Source organism: Abramis brama, assembly GCF_963993115.1.
Source record: "Abramis brama genome assembly, chromosome: 10".
Taxonomy (NCBI): domain Eukaryota; kingdom Metazoa; phylum Chordata; class Actinopteri; order Cypriniformes; family Leuciscidae; genus Abramis; species Abramis brama.
This window is the reverse complement of record NC_139972.1, coordinates 20251625-20262905: the sequence shown is the minus strand read 5'-3', so window position 1 is coordinate 20262905 and position 11281 is coordinate 20251625. Positions and strand designations below refer to the sequence as shown.

At 37.5% G+C, this 11281-nt stretch overlaps 1 protein-coding gene across 1 annotated transcript; it reads left to right on the top strand.

Annotated features, from left to right (window-relative positions):
* Positions 1-2501: 2501 nt before the first annotated feature.
* On the top strand, positions 2502-9465 carry tp53i13 (tumor protein p53 inducible protein 13). Its single transcript, XM_084126503.1, has 9 exons — positions 2502-3869; positions 4031-4102; positions 4670-4705; positions 4905-4963; positions 5616-5694; positions 5802-5930; positions 7059-7265; positions 7390-8008; positions 8110-9465. The coding sequence occupies exons 1-9, from the start codon at positions 3777-3779 to the stop codon at positions 8220-8222; spliced, it is 1407 nt and encodes a 468-aa protein (XP_083982629.1). The 5' UTR covers positions 2502-3776; the 3' UTR covers positions 8223-9465.
* The last annotated feature ends 1816 nt before the right edge of the window (positions 9466-11281 follow it).

Here is an 11281-nt window from a genome sequence, read left to right as displayed (position 1 = left end):
AGGCATAGGAGAAATGCCATGCAGAGACTTTTTTTGTGATGACTCGCTTGATTTTGAGTTTATAATCGGTACACTGAAAATGATTCACAGAAATGAATCAAATTTTTGGTAGAATAAATCATATCTTTTCGATTTACATGGTCTTTAGGAAAGTTAATGGCCAGATTTTCATCCTGGGATTCTTTTTAAATAGTATTAAGAAAAGTTAACACTTGCATTCAGTCAGATCTATCCAAACAAACGTTTGACTGGTAGTGTCGGTACCAGTAATTACATGTATTTTATTAAATCAATAGCTGCCCCAAAGATTTACCAGGCAAAAAATATATATATTTTCATTTCCTCCCTCATTTGTTGGCTGTTATAAGTGACTGAGATGACCAAGTCGGTGAGTAGAATTTCATCCCATATAGGCAGGGATCTTTTAACCCTTTCCCCCTGCTCTCTTTCTGTCCTCTGTGCCGCCCGTACCACAGGTGTCAGTGCCTAGTATTGTGAGGATTTGAGCTGTGCTGCCGATGCCCCTGCCTGCCCTTGCTCTCCCCCTCTGCTTTACATGCCATCACCCCAAGCCAAGCTCCGCCTGGATCCAGCGTTTGAACGCACGGATGCCTGAATGCACTTTTTCGGGGAATTTTTCAAGCTAACCCCCCCCCCATAAGCGAGTTTGTCTAGTTGGTTTGCGTTACATCACTTTGACTGCAGGAATCACGTTGACTGACTCATCCTTGTGAATTTTTTACTCACGTTTTAACACTTCTGATGGAGGACATTGTTACCTCCCCACCCTTCTAAATCCATTGTGCAATCATTGGTGAAGACAAAACTCTCCCGGCAGGACGTGTCCTTTCCTTAATATCCCACTGTCCAAATCCACTTATTACCAAATGGATCCGGCTCTAATGTGAAAGAGCAAGTATAAAGTGTACCTAACAAACTCCAGGGTCGTTGTCTGGGGAGAGTGTTCATATTGTATATTTGATTTAAAATAAAGATTTAAAATAGAAATTAACTAAATTGATGGCGACATGCGTCCCCCCCCCCCCCCATCAAGATTCTGTGCGTATAGACAAAAGGTTTTAAAAGAGAAATATTAAGAATTGTAAACTATGTACCTTACGCTTTTAAAGGGGTTATTGGCCCGTGTACTAGGAGCCTCGGGGAGTTGAACTTCAGGGAGTAGTGTGTGTTTACATGTCACCTCTGCACACTTTGTGTTTCCATTAGTATTTGAAATTCATAGGAACGTTTCGGGTCCTCTGTATTCTCGCCACCTTTATTCTGAACCCTCCATTCATGTGAATGTCAGAAGGTGCAGCATAAGAACTATACAAGGCACAGAAAATAGTTCTAAAAGGATACAGGCAAATGTTTCTAGTTTTATTCTTCCCAACAAATGATCAGTTTTGTTTTTTAGTACCTTTTGGGTGAGGGCTGTTTGAATTTGGTTGCCATTACTTATAATTGTGGTTTTATTTGACATACCTGCCATCGATATAGATTACACATTTTATTTTTTATTCTATCCTAGTTTTAAACTTGTCCTACTGACTGAATTTAGGGGATATGTAAGTAATACTGATATATGAGAAATACTAGAATGGAATGCAATCTTATTTTCTAAATAATGGAGGTTCAAACCTCTGGTCAAACACTGTGCCATCCCACAGCTGCCAAGCCCGGTCACTACTGCATTCTCCTGTTGACAGGCTATGAAAGAGTGATGGTTATTTCAGTTTTGATGGACCTGAACACTCCTATCGCCAACACTACAAAGAAATGAAACAGGGAGCGATAGAGAGGGGCTGGTCTACGGGGAAGGGCTACATTTCTTGTAAAGAACATCAGTATTCGATTGCTGTGGTCGAAATGGCATACTAACGTACTCCATACTGAAATCCTTTTTAAAAGTAGTATGTTAGTATGCCGTTTTCACACGCACCCATTGTCCTCTGGCTCAGCATCACCACTATAACTCATATGTAACCTGTATCAAAATGTATAGATCGTGTATCATGTTATTGAATGTCTAAAAAGATTATACAAAAGTTTAAAAATACAGAATAAATGGCTTGAAATTGTATTAAAGTATTCATGAATCAGAGAAGACAAAAGTCTAGGGATAAATGAACTATTTTTTTCTGTTCTGTAATTACTGTTGTGTTGATGGAGGAACACTGGTCAGTGTAATAAATATAAATTTAGTACATTATGTCTGACTTTTTATTCATGGAATTATGATTACTAGCAGTTGGATGGTTGCATTGAAGCTTTATATGTGTCAGCTGGGGCAGAGATCTCATTTCAAATGGAGATTTTCTTTACAATATTGATTATTATATTGACAGCTTGATGTTTTCCTTAAGTTGCTTGCACACACTACATTTCTAATGTCTGTTCACTTTTGTCTTCTTGTTAGATGAAATGGCAACAATCGTTATTCTTGGCCACCAGAACATTTTATTTAATGTGGTAAAAAAAAAATTTTTTTTTTTCCCTGAACCTAAATAATCTTTTTCAGTGTAATCATTTTCCCAGTGTCCTTTATTTAGGTATAATGTTGTTCTGAAAAACAGTATGCTTGATTTTCAATTTTGTTCCACAGCAGAAGACAGTTTAATCCCACCGGTAAAACAGACAAAATTTACTAATTGAGTTTGAAGTCTAAAAACAAAACTTAAAACATTTTAAACTAAAACTAAAAATACTTAAATTCATGGGAACATTTTACATAGTTGTGTATATAGCTGTTTAATGCCATTTTAGATACAGTTTAGCATGCAGAACATATATGCTTATAATGTTTAAAGGTTCAACTATTCATGTATTATAAAGCTCTAGAAATTATGATGACAATACATGTAATAAACGTGTCAAAGACATATTGTGTCCAGAGGGAAACGCAGAGGCCTATTTTGAATTTAAAGCTGATTTAGTCACATTATATTCATTATTTTCAATTTTCATTCACTTTTCCAGAGCAACTACCAATAGGTAAATGAATGAATAAATAAATAAAACTGTAACTTTACTATTTGCAACTTACCATTGGGTTTTATTGACCAACCACGCAATTTTAGTTTCACATACTTTCACTTAAATGACATGTGCTCGCTTTACGGGAAATTTAGCATTGCGTTTTTCTCTTATTGATTTTTCATTATTATTGATAAACAACATATCTTGCAAGTTGCAACATTTTTTACTGATAATAGACTTCCTTGTTGGTATGACGCCGAGGAATCCGAAAGGACGGAAACGAATTTTGAACCATGTGAGCCACCGTAGACAAAATATGTGTGTGTATCCCTGAAGACTCATGATGTTATGTGTATAAAAGTTACGTGATCTTAGGCTGTACTGACAAACAATTATAAACAGAAGACATGTACGTGCGTGGAAGGTGTAGATGTGTTTACAGCTCGCGATAATCCGATCCGTATTGTCAACTTTTAACTTGTCAAAAGAGAAACTTCAAATGTTTATAGAAACCCAAGACTAAACACTTGGTTTCAAAACATCTCTGACTTTATTACGAATCGCGATGGCTTTCTCAGTCGTCGAACGAGTCCATAGCTTGTTGGTTTCGTGTTTCTTTAAGTAATAACTTTTCAACAGTGAACTTGTGTTTTATCCTCGAGCTCAGCATGGATCATCAGACGCTTTTAAACACGGTCTTCTCATTTAACAAAGTCCTACAGGGTGTTGTAGTTATGTGGCAGAGATACCGTAAACCTTACCGTATTGAATGTATTTAACTGGACTCCGATGAAGTCATGAGCCGTCGAGTGATTCTCCTGTCTGGATTAATTTGTCTCTGTGTGACACAGTGTTGCCCCTCCAGACTGACACACTGCGACAATGGCAAGGTATTTGCTCAATTCACTCTACACCACGTTAGAAATTATTAAATGGTAACCAACCATAGTAAACAATTTAAGCCGCAGTCCTGCTAGATGACTTCTACAACTATGTTTGGCACGATCTGTGGTAACTAAAAGATCAAATTTTCTTATTACAATTATTTCAGACAAATCTAGTCACAGACCTACCAGGACCTGAAGAGCTTGTGTGTCAAGAGCTCTGGCCACAGTCACAGACGGTAAAATATGCGTTTACTATACAGTGCAAAACTAAACTACTCAGTACCAAATGCACAGTGATGATAAAAACTAGGGATGCACCGATATGAACGTTTTGGCCGATACCGATAATTCTTTTGAAAGCCAATAACCGATATATTGGACGAAAACTCTAAATCCAAATTTTTATATAATTTTTGAGGGCCTGATTAGTTACAAAAATAAAAGTCTCACTATTAAAAGCACACAATTATAATGTTCTCATTCTAATTTTATGTAGCCTATATGTCCGACTTCATATTGTATATTGCACTTTACTGTATATTTTCTTTTTGAAGTGATTTCAATCATATTTCAAGCAATTCAAAACCATCATGGCGAACAGTGTGCATCTGAAGTGTCTCAGCTGAAGGAAATAATGCATTATTTATCGGCTTTAATATATCGGCCAAATTTTCTTATCGAGCCAATAACAACAATATTAAAAATGAACATATATCGTCCGATACCGATATGGTGGCCTAGGCTATATATCGTGCATCCCTAATAAAAACATGACTGACGGATGTTCCTTTTTGTTATTTCAGATTATCCCTGATATTGATACAAAACATATTATAAAGGTAAATGAATCTCAAATGGGACATGTTGAAAACTTTGTTCACTCTCAAGCATGGCATTGTGCACTGTAATGTTATGACCAATTCAACTCTGTATTATACATTTAAAATAGCAGGATGCTATATTTGTGCATCTTATCTAATAAAGTAGGCCTTTTAATAAAAGTGCGTATCTTGTAACTTTGACTTTTGTCCCGTGCAGGCTGCTGATTCCATCTGTATGGACACACCCATTACATACAATGACCGTATTCCCACCCAGTAAGCTATGACACACTCTCAGATCCTGTACCTGTCATTTCTTATCTGTTTTTACTTCTAATAAAAGGGTTGTAAAGAATATAATCCGGTTCTGGTTCAGATTCTTCTTAAAGGGGTATAGTTTTCTTTCATCATTTACTCACCCTCAAGTTGCTCTAAACCTGTATGCATTTCTTTCTTCTGCTGAACACAAAAGATGTTTTGAAGAATATGGGTAACCAAACAGTTGTTCCATAGTATATTTTTCCCCATACTATGGAAGTCAATGGGGCCCATCAACTTTTTTTTTGCTCAAAATGAACAAAATTGAAATAATGAGTCAATACATCATCAATCCTTCTTTCAAAACGTGTTTTTGTCTTACCCTGATTCACTATGGTAAGCCGTTAACAGATCAGAATGTCATTTGATTAGAATTCCCAACCCTATTCAGATGTGTAGTTGTGCATTATCAGTTTAAATTGTTGAGTTTAAACACCCACCCACCCCCCCACCCCACCCCCTCGATGGAAAGCGCTTTGAGTACCCAGAAAAGCGCTATATAAAATTATGAATTATAATTTATAGTTATTACTACAGTAACTACATGTGTAACAAGGACACTTTAAAATTATTTTTTTTTAAATAAGTTGTTTTTGTTTTGTTTTTTCAGTGGACCTTACCGGCCTGTTGAGGCCGCAAGTGGAGAGTACCTCTACTGCCCCCCTCAGCGCTGGCTAAACAACCTCAAAGTAATCCCAGTATTCGTACTATTGCCAAACAATCACAGTATTCAAACTGTAAATCTAAAGCTAAAGCTATTTTTATAAATGAGCTCTGAACGTGTTGTTTCTGACAGAATGGAGCGCTGGTGTTTCTGTATCACCCGTGTGTCTCAGCGGAAGCTCACAGGAGTCTGGCGGTGTTGGCTCATTCGTGTCTGCCTCATTACATCATCACACCTCACCCGTGGCTCAGCCAACACACAGTGAGTCACCATTCACAACAGTAGCTCACAGTAGACACAGGTGTGAGCACTGGATGGTTGTTTGTGACTGACGTCAAACAAATGTAAATTACATTTAGTATCAGAATTATTTTGTAACATTTTACAATCAATTTCACTCAACATTAATGCATTGTGTGTAATTTACTAATAATTCGCTTTCATTAATCTAGGCTAATTTTTAAATTATTGTTCATTGTTAATACATTATAATTCATAATACATTAAATAATGTTAATTTATACAACTTTATGGCTGGTTTCACAGACAGGGCTTAGATTAAGCCAGGATTAAGCCTCAGTTTAATTAGGACATTTAAGTATCTTTTATAAACGTGCCTTAGGAAAAAACATTATTTGTGTGCATCTTGAGACAAAACAATGGCACTGACATATTTTAAGATTAAAACAGCAGTTAAAACAGCTCAAATATGCATTTTAGGTTCATTTTGATATGTATTACTATTTACTACTGTTCAAAAGTTTGGGGTCAGTAAGATTTTTTAAATGTTAATGAAAGAAGTATCTTCTGCTCACCAAGGCTGCATTTATTTAATCAAAAATACAGTAAAAACAGTAACATTGTGAAATATTATTCAAATTTAAAATAACATTTTTCTATTATAATATATTTTAAAATGTAATTTATTCTTGTGGTGGCAAAGCTGAATTTTCAGCATCATTACTCCAGTCTTCAGTGTCACATGATCCTTCAGAAATCATTTTAAAATGCTGATTTGGTGCTCAAGAAACATTTTTATTATTATTAATAAGAAGTTCTGCTTAATATTTGCTGCTTAATATTTTTGTGGAAACATCTTTGATGAATAGAAAGCTCAAAAGAACTGGTTATTTTAAATATAATTTTACTAGAACTGTCACTTGATCAATTTAATGAATCCTTGCTGAACAAAAGTATTTATTTCTTTTAAAAAATCTTACTGACCCCAAACATTTGAATTGTTGTTTGTCAAGATCCATTAGTTCACAATAGCTAATGCATTAACTGGTAACAAATTGAACCTTACTATAAAATGTTACCAGTTATTTTTTATGCATTTAAAAAGCACCATTTCTGACAAATATCTCATGTCTGTTATCTTTCTCAAAGCCTTTAGCTGTGGTCTCGTGGGGTCGCTCACTAGAGATGTCCCGCATCACAATTGGGGTTTGTGATTGGCTGCTTTCCATTTCCTCCAATATTAGTCAAGCTAGTACAAGCCAAAGAGCAAAGTACAATCTGTATTTGACAAAACCAGCACCTGTCCACAAACCAGTGAACACCAGTCAAGAGATGTCCAAAGTGGAAAGATTAAAGGTGAAGAAATTGCCTTACATTGATCAATATATATCGGTCAAGATTTGTATGATAATGCAGTCATTTATGTAAATAGAAATGCTAATGTTAACCTTCTATGCTCGTCTTCTCCTTTAATCGCTAGTCTCTTAAACGCTGCTGCATGGAGGCTCTCAGTCTCACTGAGGTACAGAGGACTAGAAGGAAAACCAGAAAAATCAGAAATGTCCTCAAACAACCACCAGAGAAAGTGGAACTGAAATATGACGTCAAACCAGACAAACTTAACCGCACAGAGAGTGCAAAACTGAATCGTACAGACACACTGCCACAAAACAACACAAAGGAAATGGCCTCCCTCTCACTGCTAACTGTTACACAATCTCTCAGTTCAGCAAAGGACTCTGAGAAGACAAAGAATATCAAATATCAGATAGACAGAAAAACGCACAAGAAAACTATAGCGGAAGAAAAGAGGCATCGCATCAAGACTGACACAACGGCGCAGAGATCTGGATCTGAGTGCGGGGAGCTTGGACAGTGTGGAGTCCCAGACTCAGTGTCTCCTCATATAGGAGGGCCGCTGAGGGGGGAGAAGATACCCATCCCACGAACTGATGAGGCCGTGTGGGCAGCAGGCGCTCTGGGCTTCCTCTTAGTGCTTCTCACCCTGTCTGTGCTCCATACACGTCTCTATCGCCACTGCCGATCTTCCTCCAGTCTCTACTGGCACGACAACCAGCAAGACTATGAGAACGTGGGTGGTGAGTACACACTCTCGAGTTCTTCATGTTGCGTAAACCATTTATTCAGTCACATTTTTACCATGGATGTTGGCTCAACAGAGGTGTCGTTTGTGTTCCAGACATCATCCGCCGAAGGCTTAGGATGGTTGGCCGGAGGAAGAGGAGAAGCAGCCAGAGCAGGAGACAGGAATGTGCACTGTTGCACTCCAGCAATGAGGAGAACTCTGACTAGCTGAGGCGATTGGTGAACACTTGTAATCTCACACACTATTTGAACTCTATTGGAATATCTGCCCAATCATGTGGTATGACATGGTATTTCATATAGTGACACAATTAAGTGATAAAAGTTTATCACTTAATCTCTACAGTAATTTTACTACCATTCAATATAGAAATACCTTTTACAATATAGAACGTCTGATGCATTTGGCCCACAACTGGAAACACTTCAGGGATTTTTCAGAGTCGTCATCTGATTGGTTGAATTCTACAGGACATCCGGGAGACGCATGTCGAGTTCTTTAACAGTCCGCTTGGAAAAAAAGATGACATGACGCTGAGCCCCCTCAAGGAAAATACTTTTTTGTGAAAACAACTGTCACAATCAGCACTTATCAGGATCAACTAAATGCTGGATTTTTAAAAGCATTTTAAAGGGATACTCCACTTTAAAATGAAAATTCTGTCATCATATACTCACCCTCATGTTGTTTCAAACCTGTATGAATTTCTTTCTTCTGCTGAACAGAAAGGAAGATATTTAGAAGAATATCAGTAACCAGACAGTTTCTGGTCTCATTGACTTCCATAGTATGTTTTTTCCCTACTATGGAAGTCAGTGAGACCAGAAACTGTCTGGTTACTGACATTCTTCTAAATATCTTCTTTTCTGTTCAGCAGAAGAAAGAAATTCATACAGGTTTGAAACAACATGAGGGTGAGTATATGATGACAGAATTTTCATTTTAAAGTGGAGTATCCCTTTAAGTATGTAAAGTTTGTGGCATAGACTCTTTAAAATACATCCAAGAGTTTTGCACAGTGGTCTGTTATTGTAGGGACATCAAAGTTACATTTTCACACCCCTAAACATGACGCAGAACAAAACAAACTGTGATCAGTTGCTTTACATGTCAGTCAGACGGCCTCTGGGCGGTCTTTGGCCAATGAAAGCTGCTATGGAGTCCAGACTTTCTGCCATCAGTCTGAAGATCTGGCTATGCAAGACTAGGTTCAAGCAGACTAAAGGATTGGAGAAGTCCTGCATACGTCTCCAGAGAGAAGTATGACATTTTGCCCCGAAGGTCTAGTTATGACATTCTGATTAAACATTATGAAAAATAAGAAACGCGTACAAGGATGAACTGTTCACAATGCAATCTTTAACATGCATTGAGAAATGTTTCATTTCATGCCAACTTATAAATAATATGGAATGTTTTAGGTACATTAAAGCATTTTTTTCCAGCTTGAATATTGCACTTTTTTCCTAATGGGAGGTTTCTAAAATGCTGTCATCAGTCAAAACTGTAAGACTTTCTTTCTTCTGTGGAACACAAAGAAAGATATTTTAAAGAACGTTGATAACCTAGTTTTTTATGTTCCACAGAAGAAAGAAATTGATACAGCTTTACAACAAGAGGGTGAATAAACAATGACAAAAAGTGAAATTCTATCCCTTTAAATGGGTTAAAAGCTTCTTCTGATAAGTTTGGATGAAAACATGATGCGTTTTTTACTCTATAGCCCCGTCTGTTGGTGAGAATGCCTGTGGTTTTTGTATGACATGACTTGACACAAGGAGGTGGCAGTAGAGACCTCTCCGGTTCCACTGGCACTAAAGTTGAGCAGATGCTTTGTCATCCAGGAGTGTTTAGCATACTAATTGTATAGGACAGAAAGCAAACTAGTGAAGGAGAACAGTCATAGCAGTTTTGTCAGTGACCTAATTTTGTGTTTGCAAAGTTTGCTGCTTCATTTGTTGTGGTGTTCATTAACATTGTTTCTAGATTATTGTGCAGATGCATTTTAAATAATTGCAAAAAGCTTCACTGGCCAAAACAAAAACAAAAAACAGACAAATTTCACAGTTTTTTGGCCCTGGCACAAAATGACCAGCTAACATGATGATTGCTAAGAACCAGCTGACCATCATTGCTTTGCATTAAAATGACCTCACGTGCAAGGAAATTGCTGAAAAGAATATTGCACATGAAATAACCATTTACCAGATCATCAAGAACTTCAAGGAGAGAGGTTCAGTTGCAGTGAAGAAGGATTCAGGACGTCCAGCAAGCGTCAGGAGGACCATCTCCTGAGGAGTCGGCTATGGAATCATGTCACCACCAGTCCAGGACTACTCAATATTGGCTACAGATGGTGAATCTGCATGCACAGTGAGGTGAAGACCTTTGGACAATGGCCTGGTGTCAAGAAGGTCAGCAATGAAGGCACTTCTATCCAAGAAAAGCATCAAGGACAGACTGAAGTTCTGCAGGAAGTACAAGGATTGGACAGCAGGTCCAAAAATTCATTCATTTTTGTGCATTTAAAGATCACAGTGAATCACATTATTCCATATTCCAATGATTTCTCACTGAAGGATAAGGGCATTGTCCAGGCCATCATGTGGATATAGTCTTGCAAAACCTTGCTTATCCAGTCGCTATGAGGACGAGACAGATCTATTAAAAACAGCAAAACAAGCTCCAAAATAACATTGCCAATACATTATCCTATAATGACAAATGTTGTTGCCTAATATTGATCCTATGTGAAAGAGATATCCTGAGTGACATTCATTTGAAAATACTCATCATTTTTAGCATTTGTACTCATCGTATGTCCTTCTCACCCCTCGTATGTTAGATCTTCTAGCAGTTCTTATGAGGCCTAAAGCAACTGTTGAACAGACTGTTCAAATGAATTAACCGAATGATTGCCTCAATGATAACCAGGATCGTCTTTTGCAAGTTTGAGTGGTTTTGAGTTGTGCAATGGAAGTCCTTTGAAAGCAAAATAAGGAATGCAACTCAATCTGGATTACTGGCTCACGGCTATGTATTGTGAAACCATTGCAGAAAATGAGACGCCACAGAGACATATGAGACGAGCTGTTGATGGTACTTTATGTTTAGCTGCTTTAAGTCACCCTGGCAGGGCTCTTGGCAGGCATGTGAGGCTCAGTGTGTCCAAGAAGGGTGATTGAAGGGTGAAATGCTCTTGCATGTTTCAGGATGTATTTTTCTTTGTCCCTTTTTTGCCTGTATGTTTGATAAACGTGAGAAA

Excerpts from the sequence above, each read along its gene's own strand:
- tp53i13 (XM_084126503.1), top strand. The coding sequence starts at position 3,777 with ATGAGCCGTCGAGTGATTCTCCTGTCTGGATTAATTTGTCTCTGTGTG. Across the intron at positions 5,931-7,058 it reads CGTGGCTCAGCCAACACACA|CCTTTAGCTGTGGTCTCGTG; the intron begins GTGAGTCACCAT and ends TCTTTCTCAAAG. Across the intron at positions 7,266-7,389 it reads CCAAAGTGGAAAGATTAAAG|TCTCTTAAACGCTGCTGCAT; the intron begins GTGAAGAAATTG and ends TTTAATCGCTAG.